This window comes from Monosiga brevicollis, genomic scaffold (genome assembly GCF_000002865.3).
Source record: "Monosiga brevicollis MX1 MONBRscaffold_26 genomic scaffold, whole genome shotgun sequence".
NCBI classification, from domain to species: Eukaryota; class Choanoflagellata; order Craspedida; family Salpingoecidae; genus Monosiga; species Monosiga brevicollis.
The window spans coordinates 221,238-237,681 of NW_001865063.1; the positions used below are offsets into that span (position 1 = coordinate 221,238).

At 54.0% G+C, this 16,444-nt stretch overlaps 4 protein-coding genes across 4 annotated transcripts in view; 3 read left to right on the plus strand and 1 right to left on the minus strand.

The window, feature by feature from the left end:
- MONBRDRAFT_38485 (uncharacterized protein) overlaps nt 1–1,704 on the minus strand; it is a gene marked incomplete at both ends in the record, with an annotated part of 6,469 nt that extends 4,765 nt beyond the window's left edge. Inside the window, 5 exons of the mRNA XM_001748894.1 lie at nt 149–535; nt 631–717; nt 831–1,156; nt 1,316–1,457; nt 1,585–1,704. Coding sequence (XP_001748946.1) covers nt 149–535; nt 631–717; nt 831–1,156; nt 1,316–1,457; nt 1,585–1,704 — 1,062 coding nt within the window. The remainder of the gene's footprint in view (nt 1–148; nt 536–630; nt 718–830; nt 1,157–1,315; nt 1,458–1,584) is intronic.
- A 1,327-nt stretch (nt 1,705–3,031) lies between these two features.
- MONBRDRAFT_28426 (uncharacterized protein) lies at nt 3,032–5,194 on the plus strand (the record flags this gene model as incomplete). Its single annotated transcript, XM_001748827.1, has 5 exons — nt 3,032–3,085; nt 3,194–3,302; nt 3,592–3,674; nt 3,823–4,999; nt 5,133–5,194. The coding sequence occupies 5 exons, from the start codon at nt 3,032–3,034 to the stop codon at nt 5,192–5,194; spliced, it is 1,485 nt and encodes a 494-aa protein (XP_001748879.1).
- An 836-nt stretch (nt 5,195–6,030) lies between these two features.
- MONBRDRAFT_33881 (uncharacterized protein) lies at nt 6,031–13,424 on the plus strand (the record flags this gene model as incomplete). The annotated part of the gene is made up of 19 exons (XM_001748828.1): nt 6,031–6,160; nt 6,587–6,694; nt 6,851–6,916; nt 7,277–7,345; nt 7,447–7,487; nt 7,597–7,742; nt 7,864–7,975; nt 8,067–10,037; nt 10,135–10,263; nt 10,387–10,435; nt 10,533–10,887; nt 11,041–11,224; nt 11,389–11,500; nt 11,614–11,800; nt 11,905–12,040; nt 12,152–12,220; nt 12,374–12,722; nt 12,896–12,952; nt 13,071–13,424. The coding sequence occupies 19 exons, from the start codon at nt 6,031–6,033 to the stop codon at nt 13,319–13,321; spliced, it is 4,521 nt and encodes a 1,506-aa protein (XP_001748880.1). The 3' UTR covers nt 13,322–13,424.
- Nucleotides 13,425–13,849: 425 nt separating this feature from the next.
- On the plus strand, nt 13,850–15,928 carry MONBRDRAFT_28428 (uncharacterized protein; the record flags this gene model as incomplete). Its single annotated transcript, XM_001748829.1, has 8 exons — nt 13,850–14,074; nt 14,182–14,424; nt 14,532–14,639; nt 14,764–14,903; nt 14,979–15,078; nt 15,244–15,279; nt 15,358–15,479; nt 15,610–15,928. The coding sequence occupies 8 exons, from the start codon at nt 13,850–13,852 to the stop codon at nt 15,926–15,928; spliced, it is 1,293 nt and encodes a 430-aa protein (XP_001748881.1).
- Nucleotides 15,929–16,444: the final 516 nt, after the last annotated feature.

Consider the following 16,444-nt stretch of genomic DNA (forward strand, 5'->3'; position numbering starts at 1 on the left):
GGGCGCGCACAAAATCAGACATGGCAAGTGGAAGAGCAAAGGCATCAGTGGCGTTGGCACGCCTGCACTCTTGGTGGTATCGACGGATGCTTTGGAGCAGCCTAAGACTGTGTATTGGCCTTCACAATGCGAATCAAGGGGGGCTCACCTCGGTTTCTTCGTCGCACGCCACGTCTAGGGGAGTTTTGCCCTGTTTGTTGTACGGGTTGGGATTGGCATTAAATTTGAAGAGAAGGGTAATGACATCATCGTGACCATTCATGGCAGCGTCGTGGAGGGGCGTGTCGTCACCCATGCCCTTGGCGTCAACCTTGGCCCCATTCTCCAACATGAGTTCAGAGATTTCCAAGTGACCGTGGTTGCACGCTTCATGCAAGGGGGTCCACCTGAGGGATGCGGCAAGAGTTGTCCGATCAGAGACGTCGTCACCAACCACGAGGGACAATCTCAAGACCACAAGAACGTACCCGGCATTGTCAGTGGCGTTGATGGGGGCCTCGGCCTTGATGAGGTCGCGGACCAGATTAAGATCCCCCTAGTACGATACGGAGGAGCCAATATTAGGCGGACGGTATACGACTAAGGCAGAAGAAGGGAGGCTGTCCTTAAGCTGAAGGCGTGAGCGAGTACCTCGATGGCTGCGACGTGCAAGGGGGTTTCACCCTGCTGGTTGCGCTTGTAGACGTTGCTCAGCATTTGCTCACGCCGGTCTCGTTCCTGGGAGTAATCAATAGCCACGGGACGGGGTCAGCTCAAGGGATGGCGTGCCAAATCAGACCGCCAGTCATTGGAAGGAAACACAGGGCTCGAGATCGGAGCGACAAATTCACCTGAAGCAGGCGCATGAGTTGACGCTCAGTCAAATGTGCGGGGAGCTCGGCATCACTTTCGGCATCTGGTTGAGCGGTCGCTGAGGTGCGTCGCGGGCTCTTGGCAGCTTTGGTCGCGGATTTGGGGGTTTTGGACGGGGTGCTGGCTGAAGGTTGTGGTGTAGGCTGTGGCAGCTGGCGCGCGGTAGGTGACGCCGCCTCCTTGGGAGATGGGCATTCATCTTCGTCGCTGCTCGACGAGAGAGGAATGTCCGTGGGTGTTAGGGCCAAGGAGGAGGACGAAGGAAACTTTTTAAACGGAGTGGCGTCCAAGTCTAGTCCTTGTTCTGTCAGAAGGAAAGGCCAATGCGAAAATGAGAATTCCCATATGGGATCAAGAAGGCAGTATGGCGATTTGCATCATGAAGCCATCGAGCCAAAGACAAAACGTCATGGCGTAACTTGAAGCAGCATCGCACCGAGGGGTGGCAGGTAGGGCGACGTACGTGAAAAGCTTTTGGAGGCGGCGGGTGTTGACTTGAGAGGGGTGGGTGGGGCTTGTTGGTGAAACTCAAGACGCTTTTGAAGCCGCGAGGCTTTGCCGTCGGTGGAGAGTGCATTGTCTGGCGTCACTTCTTCCGTCGGGTTCTATTCAGACCGGTTGTCCAGGCGATGGGTGGGATGGGGATGAGGGACGAAAGGGCCCCCGCGCATGACATGATCTGCGAGCTATGGAGAGGGGTAAACAACGGCGCACGGGGGTGGGCCGGCCTACTTTGGACTGCGGCTGTCCAGACTGGGGCATGGCTGACTCCATGAGCGCACGGGGAGTTTGAGTAGCCATGAAGACCGTTGAAGATGCCAAGGCGCCGTCCGCGGGCGGCGGATGAGACATCCTGAGGTCAGAAAAAAAAGGAAAACGAAGCAAATTTGTTTGTAAGCTGCTGCAAGAAAAAAGATACACGCATGCATGCCAAGGGTGCTGTCAGCTGGTGGCACTAGCAGCAAGACGGACCACGGGTGCCACCAAACGATTGGCGTTGTGGGAGAGCCCAGTAGTCAACGCCCTATCCTGGGCACGTCACTCCTTTGACGACGAGAGGGCCTATATTAGGACAAGACCAAATCGTGAGGTTCAGGGCATCAATCAGGGGGTTGCCAGTCTCCTGTGCTCGTTACAACCATGCACCTGCGCCCGAAATCGCTCTAAACCTGTCTTGCACTCTCCCCTGACAGGCAGCCAAGGGCTCACGCTGCCTTCTTCTCCCGACGACAACGCCACGGCAGGACAACGAACGACACGAAACCCCAAGCCCCGCCTGCCCATACACACCCGCGCGCACGCAGACAGGCAGGCTCACAGGCACACACACACAAACACACACACACAACATCAGAAACGGCAGCGACACCCCCGTCCCTCCCGACCCACAGACACGCGTACGCACGCACGCACGCAGAGCTATACGACCACCACACAGCAGCTTGTGGCGCACACACACACACACACACACAGAGCACAGAGCGGCACGTACAGCGAGATATGACCGTTACAGATCAAAAACAACAAAAAAAAATGTTTTCCTCTGTCTGTCTGTGTGTGTGTGTGTGTGTGTGTGTGTGGTGTTGTAACGGTCACTTGAACGTTGGTAACGAGCTCTCTCTCTCTCTGTGTTAGTGTCTGTGTGTGTGTGTCTCTCTCTCTCTCTCTCTCTCTCTCTCTTCGCCTTTCCTTTTGTTCTTTCTTTTGTTCTTTCCTCTCTCTCGCTCTTTTACTTTGCATCTGAGGGTATTGTTTTACAGTGAAAAATAAAGGCTTGGCTGATTTGAATTTCAGCAGAGATGTGATCGAGCCCAGTTGTTCTCAACAGCAATTGTCAACACGTCATTTCTTACTGAACAGTCAGGTACACACACACACACACACACACACACACGGACGGAAAAAAAAAAAAAAGGGCAGCCGGTCTCAGGAGGAGAGGGACCGCGCCACTGCTTTTCTGGGCCTTCACCAGTGGGACCTGAGCTGGCTTTACACTTACACTTGTGTGGGGAGGTGAATCACATTTACTGCCAGTCAAGCTCGTGTTTCCGACACCTTTTTCGCTCATCATCATCTTGTTGTGCTGCAGGGCTCTGATCGTCCCGTCCGACGTTCCGGCCTCGTCTTGCTCTTTTCCTCAATTGCCTGATTCGGTATCACCCTTGACCGACCGCCAAGCATGGATGACTTGCTCAAGTTTGCGGCCTGCACCATGGTGGGCCTTCCCATCCAGGTACCGGTTTCGCCTTCAGTAGCCCGGGGCCATATATCTATCACAAGCACCTTCAGAAAGCTCGATCCGCCACTCGACTCACTTTGGATTGCTATTTTGCGGCATTAGGTTCAAACCAAGTCTGGCCTGGTGTACCAGGGTGTGCTTAATGCCATCAACGTGGCCGATGATTTTGGCGTCTCCCTTTGCCACGCCTGCGTCAAACCAACCTCCAACGGTACGCCCAGCGCACTGGCTCCCCCCATCTTGCCCACGACCATGACGGAAGCAAGCCATGACGAACAGCAGTCATCCTTACGCTGAGCAAAAGGCTTGCCTTTTTTGCTTTGCTGACACTTTACGCAATCTGTCGAGATTTGGGAGCCATCCCGTGTGGATGCTGCACCCGAGCTCGATCGGAGCTTGCCTTCCTCATCCCTCTTCCCCGTGTCGGCAAGCCCATCATGCCGCTACGAGTCACTCACACCTTGCCTGCCCCACCCTCTCACCTCTAATTTTTTATGTAGCCAAAGCGCCTTTTGCGGATCCGCCAACGGTGTTGAAGCCCAGCGACGACATTGAGGTCATTGTCATTCAAGGAAAAGACATTGTAAGTTTTGGCCGCCCGCCCTGCTGTGCATCCGAGGCAACTTTACGGCCAGCAAGCTTTTGGGCACCGCCGCCGCACCGTCAGCCCTGGGCTTTTGACAACTCTGCTGCATGGCCCAACTGACATTTTCTGTCGCGGGTTTGTGCAGGCACAAATCTTCGCCGTCGGTGCCAACCTCGATGCACGAGGTCTGGCCGCAGAGACCCCTGCCGGCAGTGGATCCGGCGCTCATCTCGATGCCTTCACCGACGTGGGCATCTCCAAGAACCGTGGCGGCGGGGAACGTGAGCTTGAACGCTTTGCTTTTAATGATGATGAAGACGCCGACCTTGGTGGTCTGGAGGACGACGACGATGACACGAGCGGCTATTCATTCAAACAGATGGCTGATGCCTACCAAGCACAGACTGGCGAAACACTGAGTTACAACGAAACGGACTACTCCACCGTCGTGGACACAAGCGGTCCTGACTTTGAACGCCGCCGCCGCGCTGCTGAGAAACTGGCCAAGGATATCGACCGTGGAAAAAAGAACCAACACACGGCAACTCGTCATGCCCCCGCCGATGATGAAGAGAGCCTTCATTCAGCCGTTGTGCGCAACCCCAGTGCCACTTCCAACACAACCTCAACCAAGCCAAGTGGTGCCGGCGCCTCGCGTAAAGCAACAGCAGAACGATCCGACGACAACAACTGGCGTCGCTCGCCCGCAACGGCCGCAGCCGCCGTGTCCAAAGGCAGCAAGGCTGCCGGGCGGGAAACGGAAGAACTGAAGAAGTTGATTGACTTTAGCAATGGCTTCCAAATATCTTCCGGCAGTAGCGCCTCTTCAAAACGAGCTGATGTGCCCAAGGCGGAAGCCACCCAGCCCAAGAGCAAGCCCCAAGCCAAGCCCAAGTCCTCCGGGGCCAAGTCCTCCGGGGCCAAGTCTACTGACTCCAAGCCTGCTGACTCCAAGCCTGCTGACTCCAAGCCTGCTGACTCCAAGCCTGCCGACCCCAAACCTGCTGATTCCAAACCTGCTGATTCTGCTGCGGCAGAAGCAACCCCAAAAGAACCTGCTGCAGAGACAAAGAAGAAGATGACGTTGAATGTCGATGCCGATCCCTTTGTCCCCACCAACTTTGTCAAGCCGTCACCCGTCATGACCAACTTGCCACCTCAGCCCGTTCACCAGCACATGATGCCAGGACATCAACACATGTACCAATATCCCCAGATGCCCCCCATGCAGCCCCATCAAGGGTTCGCCCCAGGACCACACAATGTCATGTATCAGCCACAGCCGCCCTTTATGATGCCTCAATACCAACACGCCATGCCAGGTAGATCTCGCTTCAGACCATAAAGTGCAGCCGCTGGAAGTCCATCGCTTGCCTTGTGAATGTCTCATCATCTACATGTGGGCGTGGGTGTTTCTGCGAAAACTAACCCCTGCTGCTCTGGCCATTTTTGCAGGACACATGTCTTACGGCAACGTGCCATATTCCTATCACCACCACCACCACCACCCCAACTAGCTGACGAGTCCGGCTCTGGTACATCGCATATCAACTGTCGGCACACATCTATGCTGTGCGAGGCCAGGCGATGTTGCTTCTTCTTTTGGAAGAATAATAACAGAAAAAAATTTAAAAATTAATTGCCCGTCAACCCCATGTCCTCGTCATGTGTCACTCTTTGCTCCCTAATCCAGCACCAGGTAATAAAGCATCTGAACCGCGCTGTGCCATTTGGACACCAACAACAACAACCGGCCGCGATCCTGCAATCAGTCTAGTCAGCCACTTGCTCCCACCTCCGTCAAGACACACGCCCGAATAAAGTGACCATACCCCAATTCGCTGCCGCATCTTCTCCAGCTGCTTGCCTGCTCATCTGCTCAGCTGCTCATCTGCTCATCTGCTCAGCTGCTCATCTGCTCATCTTCACTGACCTCTGAACCCTTATGCACCTCTGGAATTGTGTGTGTGTGTGTGTGTGTGTGTGTGTGTGTGTCCTCGGTGATGACGTTTGGTTTTTGGCTATCAAATCTCTTTCACATCCCTCTCAAATCTCTCTCTCTTGGATCCATCTCTCTCTCTCACAAAAGTCTCTCTCTCTCTCTCTTTCTCTCCCTATCAAATCTTTCTTAAACATGCACTCGAGCACCGCACGCTCTCTGACTCTCTGCTCTAAATCTCTCTTCTCTCTTCTCTCTCTCCTCTAAATCGCTCTCTCTCTCTCTCTCTCTCCATAAAAGAATTTTTCACGATTTCAGATGTAAACCAAAAAGGAAAAAAAAAAAAAAAAAAAGAGAGAGAGAGAGAGAGAGAGGACCCGGACCGCCACTGGAGGCAGCCAGTTCGGCGACTCGATGACAGCGGCAGCGGCGGTGGTGTGCTTTGTTCATGGCTGGATACAGTGGTGGCAACAAGCTGATCGGGTTGTGGTGTTGCAGGTTTCTGACTTTGGCAGAGGCGGAGGCGTTGGGGCAAGTTTGAACGGTCAGTCTTGTGGTTCGGCTCGGGCTCAGCGCCCCGAGACCCCAGATTTTTGCGCGGCTGCATGAATGGCGATCATGCGCTCTTGCACATCAACTTTCAATACAAACGTCGGAGACGGCTAGCTCACCCCACACCCACCACGCCCCATCTGTCCGTAATATGCCACGGCCAGCCTTGGCCTGCTCAAACTGAGCCAACCGGAGCTTTTCATCGCCAAGAGCACAGGGCATCGCGGCAAGACTGGCTGCAACGATTCGCAAGCAACACGACTCTTCTCAGATATTTTCTCTCTTGATCTTTGGCCCAGTTGAGGCTTTCTTTTGGTTCGTGTCTAGCCCTTGGCAGCGCTGTGACACGTGGCTTTGGTCCCTCGGACACATTTTCGAACGTCCCGCTCATGTGCCCTGGCGCTCTTTTTGATCGCAGCTTTCATCTCACCAGCAAGCTACTTTCCCACATCACTAAAGAGATACCTGTCCACGTTTCATGCCGGCCGCTGCACCTTTACCATGGTCGCGGAAAGCGCGCGTGATGGTGAGCTTGTCCCAGAGTGACCTCATCAACCACCTCATCCCGCACTGCTTTCTACTCGGCAACCAGATCCGCTAGCACAATACCACCTCTTTGTTGCTCAACCTCTTTTCATGAAATACCTCTTACCCATTTCCGGGCATGCTCCATCTTTTGTAGGGGAGCATTGCAATGACCCCGTAGAGGTCCGACCAAGTCACGTTCCCGCTGGCGCCCGCAGTCAAGGTATGCTGTGTGCGTGTCGGTTGTGGTCGCTTCGAATTCCTTCCATTCATGCCCAGCGCACCCTGCCACCAGAGCTTGAGTCGATAATCTCACCTTGCGTGCCCCATCAACCTGGATCCAAGATTTCATGGACTTTGATGTTCACTATCGACCCAAGCGCGATGTCAGCTTTATCAAGGGCGCTCTTCAAGGAGAAGGCGGTCGAGCCTTGTGTCAGTACCTTTGCCAAGAGAATGAAAGCCCGTCCCCGCATACACGCACGCACGCACGCACGCATGACCATCCTCTTGTCTTCGCAGCCAGCACCAGCCACCGCACGCACCTCACGCACTCGGTCATCCGCTGCTCTATGGTCAACAGACATTTTCCAGATTTACTGTCTTCTACGAATGGTCCTCTACTCCCTCTCCTTCTTTATTTACGTCTCCGGTCAGCCACAAAGGATGCGTGGCTTTACTTGAGCTCCGCAAGCAGCCAGTCTTCCTCGCCCCTCCCTGTGGCTCTCATCTCTTTTTCCTCCCCCTTTGCAGCACAAATTGTCGATGAGAATGACAACAATCGCAACCGATTTGTAAGTCGCCTGCCGCTACCTGGCCCTTGAACTACTGAAGCGTCCTCTTACATATCCTCTATGGTCGAATGGGCGTGTTTGCTCATGGCTGTTCACCTCGATCGTCCAGGCCTTTCTCATTGGCAACCTCGAGTCAATTCTTATCATCCTGGTGTTCTTGGCCTTGGGTGACACCATCTTGCGTGCTTGGGCTCGTCGCGTCCTCACGGGCAGCGATATTATCAACCTCGTTCTTGTTGTGTTTGCCATTATCCGGTTTGTACTCCTTCTCACCCGATCACAAGGCCTCTTGTGTTTCGACTCTTTGTGTTGGTTCAGCGTGCACATATGATTAACATGGTCGCCCGCTCGGACTCTTGTTTGCTGTAATCTCCAGCCTCTCTGGAGCAATTCGGGGCCTAAATGGAGGCCAACTGATTGTTCCGACCTTTTTGCACATCTGGAATCTTCGTGATGCCTTCCTCAATCTTCTTCAGGCATACTTTCAGGTCAGCCCGCGCCTCTTGGTGATCGCCGCGCACCTACATGTCTCCTTCGGTATCTCCTTACCTTGGTGCTGCCACTGGCTATACTGGACAGTCGCGTGAGAGCGACGAGGAAGAAGCTGCAGATCGCATCATCAGCCTGGTCAACCTTGCGGTGACCCTGGTGTGCATCATCCTCACGGCCGCTGCTGGCGTGGAGCATCTTGAGAAGGAAAGCGATACCGATTTCAATTTCTTCACGGCTATATGGTTTACGGTCGTGACCTTCTCTACCGTCGGCTACGGTGACTTTTCTCCAGTGACCTATCTTGGCCGACTCTTTGTCATGGGCATGATCGTCGTCACTCTCATCATTCTACCAGACAAGTTCTCCCAAATCAGTGCTGTGCAAGAGGATCGCAAGGCCAAGGGTGGTGCTTATCGTAAACCTACGCCTTGGAGTGCCAAGCACATTGTCTTGATCATGGGTGACGCCAACATGCAGACCCTCGAGGATGCTCTGGACCAGCTGCTCTATCACTCCATTGGCGAGCGCCCCAATATAGTCGTGCTCTGCCCCTATCGCATCACCGCAGACATGCACCTGCTTCTCTCGCGCCCAGTGTACCGTGATGTGGTCAAATATATCGTTGGCTCTGCGCTCGTTCGCCAGGACCTCAGCCGCGTTGCTCTCAAGGACGCGTGCGCCGTTTTCATCCTCGCGGAACGTGGTGGCGATCCCATGGAGCTGGATCGGCGCACCGTCCTCCGCGCCTGGGCCGTCAATGATTATCATCCGGAGAGCAACCTCTTTGTTCAGATATTCTTGCTTGAAAACATCAAGCATGTCGCGTTTGCGCAGGCCGTCCTGTGCATGTCCGAACTTCGTTTCTCCTTACTGGCTAATACGGCACAGTGTCCCGGTGCTACCTCTCTCATCACTAGCATTGCACACGGTGGCACCAAGATTAAGCCCATTGACAACGAGCAAGCCAAGGACATTCTCGACGTGTACGAAAGCGCCGCTGCAAACGAATACTATCAAGCGCTCATCGACGACTCGCCCGTCTTCAAACGCTACATCAACCAAAACTTCTACGAAGCCGCCTCCGATCTGGTTGAGAAGAAGATTTGCTTGGTAGGAATTTTGCGCAACAGCGAAATTCAGCTCAACCCGGGTGCAAATTATCAGCTTCTCAAGGGCGACATTTGCCTATACATTGCTCGCGCTCGTGACGTGGACATGATTATCCTTGAGACGGATCGTTTGGCGGCAAGTGCCGAGGCTTACCGTGTCCCACGTGGCTCGAAAAAGCGCAAAGCACCACGGCCTGGTTTTGATGGGTCATCCCATGGAACGGGTCCGGAACCCCAGCCTCAGCCCACTTCCACCTCCTTGCCTGCACCGTTGGAGTCTCGTGAGTCGGATACTTCGTTGCAAAGCCTACCGAACGCCGATAACGCCTCGCCTCAACCCGAAGCAGGCAACAATCGACCTCTATCACCCGTTGCCGAGGTATCAGAGGAGAACTCCAATGACTCGCCGCCAAACCATGAGCATCCTGCGTCGGAGCAGCACCAGGAGGCCGTGCATGAGACGCTTGCGAATCGAGGCCTTTCAAGTGCGGACTTTGAGGTGGTCCATTACCCTGATCCCTCAAGCCAGCTACCCACCATCTCAGAGGCCTCTGGTGAAGGCAAGCGGCTCTCCCGTCAAAGAAGCATTCATAGCGCCTCGGATGACCCCGTGTTTCAGCCTGATTCGCCACATGAGATGCAAGCAGAAGATGACCCCAAGGACTCAGTTGGCGCAGCTTCTGTGCCATCGTCGGGCAACCCGTCGACCAGCAGCTTTGTAACGGCCGCGACTGACCCAGTCGCCCTCCCAAGTGCCTCGTCCTTTGGTAACCCGGCTGTTGTGGCACCGGCAGAAGACGTGGCGAGCCTGATCGAACGAGACACGGCCCTGAGCGATAGCTTTTTCCCTCCTGAGCGCCCGCAGCCAGACCCAGCAAAGGCAGGCGCCATTTTACATCCGGTGGACAAATCACATCACAAGACCGCATCAGCTCCCTCAGACTTTGCGGTCCGCCGAGCTGCAAAGAAATGGCAAAGGGTGAGATATTGACGCCTAAAGTATGATTCGGCTTGGTCGTTTTGCTCACGCCAGTACGCAAGTATAGAATGCCAAAGATCTCGCGCGGCAGCGTGCTCGCACCATGCGCCGCTCCAGCTCCTTCGGTGAGGTGGTTCGCCTCCGCAAGACCCAGAACGACGAGGCTGAGGCGAACATGGATTACATTGTTGTCCAGGTCAGTTTCAAGCCGCTCAAGTCAACATGGGCCATGACTTTGATTTGATTCTTCCATGTTGAATCCTGCAATTCAGTCGGCGCCCATTCACCGTCTCAAAATTGGCCGTGGCAATTTCCACAGGTCAAACTCAAGCATCACGCCATGTATCACGGCAGTCCAGACCACGAGTGTAGGTTGCAGACCAGACCAGCTGGTGTGAGACAGCACACTTTTCTTTTTCAACTTTTGCTCAATCCCCTTTTCCCCGTTTTCGAACATATGCTTAGGCCACTTTGTTGAGTATCACAGTCAGACTGGTGATGCCCGCCAGCTTGTTGTGCGGACTGCACGCCCCATGAGTGATTTGAAGCTCTCCGAGGTGCATCTGCGCGTCCACGCGCCTGTTCAACAGACAAAGCGTTCGGCGCAGAAGGCTGCCAACATAACCTCCGAGTACCTTGAGTCACGTGAAAGGCGGTTGCAAGAGTTTGTCATCGTACAATTGCCGGAAGGTGAAGCCATTGGCAGTGGAATTTATCATTTGATTCGCGTCATGCGAAGCGCCTCGCTGGACCCCGAACGCCTTGCCCCCCTTGTCTTGCTCGTTCGTGACGAGAACAGCATCCCAGAGCGCCTCAAACGGTTCGTCGACGCACGATCCATCAGCCTCTCTGCCAGCGTGTCTGCTGGTTTCTCGCTGTCGGTGCATTTGCACCAGCCTGCAGACATCTGAAATCTGTGTGGCTTGTGACCATTGGGCACAGTGTACTCACAGTCGACTTGACGCCATCTTAGGTTCATGGTCCTGTTTCCCTTTGTCTACTTTTTGGAGGGTAACCTGGACCAGCCACGTTCTTTGCTGCGCGCGTGCCTGAGGGGTGCCAAACTCGTCCTGGTCCTTGCCAACTATGGCGATACTCGTTCCTTGGAAAGCCGCATGATCGATAGCGAGAATATCCTGACAACACAAAACACACAGGTACATTACTCGAGCTATCTGGCTGGTCAGCACGCCGTCTGCCGTCTATTTGCTCGTGCGACGCGCATTTTCTGGCTGGACCTGCTCAAACACAATGACTTTTGTCACATTGCGGAATTGCCCGCGGTCGGCTGTACTGGCGCTCATTGGTGTGCTTGAATTAGGCCGTCTTTCCCCAAGTTGAGGTTCTGACTGAGCTGACGCAGAAAGCCAATGTGCGCTTCATTCGTTTCACAGCCCTTGACCCTGATGACTATCGGCTTGCACAAGGCGAAGGTTGGTGTTTCGTGCTGCTGGCACCACGAACGGTGGGAGTTGAGAGCTGCCAATGGTTGATGCAACAATCAACATTTGTTGACGCGCACCCTATCCGGCTGTACATGTCGCAGGGTTGGCAAGCGAGGATAATGCAGGATCCAGCAACCAGCCATCGGTGCACCGACGCTTGAGCACTGGCTCTCGCCAGCATGCCGCAGGGCTGGGTCTGGCTTCGGAGCCTGAGAATGCCACCATCACTGAGCGGGGTCGAACCCGTGCCGTTTTGCGCGCGTCGGCTGAAGCTGCCTGGCGTACTCGGTTCGTCGCCATGAGCCTAATTTTTTAATGCAAGGTCATGCTGCAAACTTTATCGACATTCACTCTGTGTATGCCACTGTGCGCTATCCCATGCGTCATGACAGCTATGAGCGGTTGATCAAAGGAGCGGGAGGCTACATTTTCCGCCTCTCGTTTGCTTCAGGCAAAGTGTTTACTGCCGGCATGCTTCATTCCCTGCTTTTTCAAAGCTTGCAGCCAGCTAAAAAGCATGTGATCCCCGTATGTCAAGCGCCGTGTCGTTTGCTAAGCCCCTCTCTTCTGACCCTCCGAAAGCCATGTGACCAACAAGACTCGCGCTGCTCGTTACCTGCAACACGCTGGCCTTTTTAGTTTTTTCGCAACATGTTGGGATGTGACGATTCGCCGACACACATCCGACTTGTAACCCTGCAACACGATGTATGTGTGATCGGGCTGCTATATCCGATGCCGTGCTGGCACACCACGTCGAGCGTGTGCCAACTCACTTGCTCGCTCTTTCACTCTGCTTCTCCATTGTGCGCGTGCTCGTGCACGATTGTGGTGTGTCTTGGTGAACCACCATGTTTGCAGCTGCTATCGTACTGGCGGATCAAGGACTATGGCGATGTGTGCCGATACTTCATTCAGCGCAAGCGTGAGATTGTGCTTGGTGTCCAGGTGACGCGCCGCGTTCAAACGCAGATCATGCAACACAACTCGTCAGATGGGGAGGCTGGCAACAATGACAAGGAGAGCAAGGGCCACTCGAGACCCAACCAAGAACGCCGACACCATCATGGGCGCCGCTTGTACATGCGCGGCGACTCGCACCGTCATCATCCATCTGAATACTGGAATATGCACATGCATACGGGGGGTGCCTTGGGCAAAATCACGCTCACCATGCCCAACCCAGATGACGAAATGCCCATCAAACCGGGTGAGAGCTTGGCTTTTTTGCGCACACGCTTGTTCTTGTTCTTGTTCTTGTTCTTGTTCTTGTTCCTGTTCCTGTTCCTGTTCCTGTTCCTGTTCCTGTTCCTGTTCCTGTTCCTGTTCCTGTTCCTGTTCCTGTTCAAGTTTTGCTTATGCATTTGTTGCCGTTTGTGTTAGGGGATCGGGTCTACGTGCTTCAGCGCCGCCACCACTTTCACAATTCAGATCGTGATGGTAAGTGGTGCACACACTGTTGTGGTGACCTTTTGACGGATTGAGAGGCTGTTCCGTGAGCTAGGGCGTAGATGATCGCCCGCGCCTTTCCCATTCACGGGCCAATGTGGTATCGTAGGTGGTGAGAGCGTGAGTGTGCCTCAAAAGGCAGTGCTGAACTGGATGCGGCGTGACAATGACGATAAAACTGGCGACGAGCGGGCCTTGTTGTCAGCACGCAAGTATGCAAGAATTTGGAAGCGAAAGGCGCTCAAGCGATCTCGCTCTATTTCAGACCCACGACACCCTAGCCCTGCCGCATTGAACAACCAAGAGCCCATCAGCCCACGCCGGAGTCGCTCTTCCATGAAAGTGGTGTCTAGTGTCTGATTCAAGCTACAATAACGCCTTCAAATCTTATGGAGATTGCTGGTTTGCTACGGGAGCTTCGTTTTCCCGTGACGAGCTCGTCCATGAATTTACATGTTAATCCATCATGCAATGTGTCTTCATACCACCATCATACTGAAGCTGCTCTTGTGAGCTGAATGCACACAGCTCTTAACAAGAAGAGGAACTGGGGCTGGGACAAAGAGGGAGGCATGAAACGCCCCAGACCTGACCCCGTACCCTCCCAAGTTGTCTTATCATGATGAGAGATGAGATTTGAGATGATGGGAGTAACAATTTTGAAGTTGACGGGGTGCACCGACGCGAGCCGATTGGTACTATTGTAATAAGATACCCACAAGAGCCTGCCGGTATTATATTTTACTCAGGTACCCACACGAGCCGACCGTTACAAATGCTCGTCCCCATCCCCCGCTCAAGAAAAAAAAAAAACATTCACAAGTCGTCAAAAAAATTTTATTTTTTTTTTCGAATTTTTTTGCATCTATCTTGCTTTGATGGAGAAAAATGGCGCTGGCGCCCAAGTTGGGATGGCGGCTGTTGAGCGCCAACCTGCAAGAGTTGCACTTGAGGCACGCTTTGACGTGTGGACAAGCGTTTGGATGGAGCCACTTGAGTCTTGAACCATCACAGGAACCTGTCATTGACAAGGTGGACGCTGCTGCGTTCGAGCCACCCGCCATCACGGACCAAGTTGGTGTGCCAGCTTTTAATGAGGCGTTTGCAACCGTGGTAAGAGGCGGGCCTGGTCCTCGGGCAGTACCAAAGGAAACGCTTCAGGGCGCCACAAGAAGTATTCCTCACCGACATGTCTGGCGGCATGAATCGCACCCACATAGCTGGCTGGTCGCGCCGTCATTTTACGTCATGCTCGGTTACCCAGTGGTCCGGCGGTCGTGTATGCAGTGTTGCCCTTGGAGGGCACCGCACCTGAATTGCAAAATGAGCCGGTGAATGCGGCTCAATTGTCTCCCATCCCAGAGGAAGCCTCGATCTACCATGCTTTGCGCGATTATTTTCAGCTTGATGTTTCTCTGTCTCGCCTTTACGCCACTTGGGCGGCCGCTGATCCCCGAATGAAGGTGGGTCACTTTGTGGCATGCTCGAAAGAACAACGCGGGAGTATCGACTGCCGCAGCTTACCGTGGCACTATTCCCAACGGTTACGGGGACACGTCGACTTTTGTAGACCATTGCTGATCATTTACCCGGCCTTCGGGTGCTGCGCCAGCCACCCTTTGAATGCCTCATCTCCTTCATCTGCTCCTCCAACAACAACATTGGCCGCATCACTTTGGTACGCTGCTGGACGCTGCTCTTGGTGGTGCACCAAGCCTTCCAGGAATTGCACCTCGGGAGCGTTTCTCAGCAGTATTGAGGCCATGCTAATAACCATCATGTTTCTGGACACGTGGTGGCAGATGCTGGACCGCTTGAAACAGCACTATGGTCAACCGGCTGGCCAGCTGGCCACGGGCCAAATCCTGTATTCCTTTCCCACTCTCACGTCCCTGAGTCAAGCTGGCGAAGCTCATTTGCGTGAACTTGGTCTGGGCTATCGGTACGATAAAGCCGCTTACCGTGTTTTGCAAGGAAGGTCTCGAGCGTTGCTTATCCAATGAATTCACGGTAATAGGGCCAAGTTTATTACAGAGACGTGTCAGGCCCTGCAGCGCTTGGGAGGCGAGCCCTATCTCGAGCGTCTGCGAACGCAGCCCTACGCACAAGTGCAAGAGGTGTGTGTGGTTTCTTCTTCACGTCTGTGCTGTTACTTATAAAACGGTTTCTGCCATGTCAAGCATTCTCATTGCAGTTTGCCGCAAGGACAATAGGCTCTCGTGCAGTTTGCCGGGGTGGGGCCCAAGGTGGCGGATTGTGTAGCGCTGTTTTCGTTGGATCAGATTGGCGCAATACCCGTGGACACGCACGTTTGGCAGGTCCGCCCCTGTGCCTGGCAAAAGTACCGTGGTTGTGGAATCTGCACAACCTCAACGGAACTGAATGCGTGACTACAGATTGCGGTGAGGGACATGGACAAGGAGCTGGCTCATGCCCGCTCGCTGACACCCACGATATACAAGCGGGTTGGCGACCTTTTCCGTGCTCGATATGGTTCCTACGCGGGATGGGCACATAGGTATGATCCTCTGAGCTTTTGGTGCTGGATTGATAAGAAAACCCCTCATGCCATAGCCTTCAGCGTGCAACCCTTTGCTTGGCTCACGCATGATGTGCTTTCAAATTGCCGGGTATGCGGGAATGTCTAGCCTGCTGTTTGCAGCTGAACTGCCTGCCTTTGCACCTTGCTTGCCGAGCGAATTAGTAGCAGATATCAAGGCGTTCCGCCTTGCAGAAAAGGCCGCCAAGACGGAGCAAAAGCGTGCTCGTAAAGATGCGCAAGGTCAGCCGGACACCCCGTCGCCGTCGAAGACCAAGTCCATCAAAACCACAACTCGTCGAATGCCTGCCAAGTCCAAAGGCGTGACCTCTTCGCCCAAGCGCCCCGCCCGGCAGAGTCGTGTGGACTTGGCAAGCACCAACGTCGCCACGACTGCCCGCACAACACGAGCTCAACGCCGACGCTAAGGTGTTATGCCTGGCGACCTGTCACTCACAACACACCTGGATCCATCCTTTTGTCTCTGTAAGCTTGCCGAGCAAGCACAAGTCGGTCCTGAGCGACCCGTGAATTGCAAATTGCCAGCATCTCGCCTACCGGCGACTTCCAACCTCGACGCTCGAGACCGCAAACCCGAGTATCGGCGAACGCAGTGAAATTTTCATCATTCAGCAGCAGTAGAAGACGAAGAAGAAGAAAACGAAGAAGAAAACGAAGAAGAAGAAGGAAATTTTGAAGACTCTTGCTGTAGATCAACCAAACCTGTAAAAGAAAATGCAGTAACTTTCAGACTAATATACGATTTGGTTCAATGCCCAAAAACTCTACGAAATTTAAAAAAAAAAAAATTGAGAGAGAGAGAGAGAGAGTGTGTGTGTGTGTGTGGCATTTGAAAGGAGAAACAGGTGAGACGACAACCGGCGACGACGACGACGATGGCGGCGGCGGCGATGACGACGACAAGTGGCGGTGGTGGTGGTGGG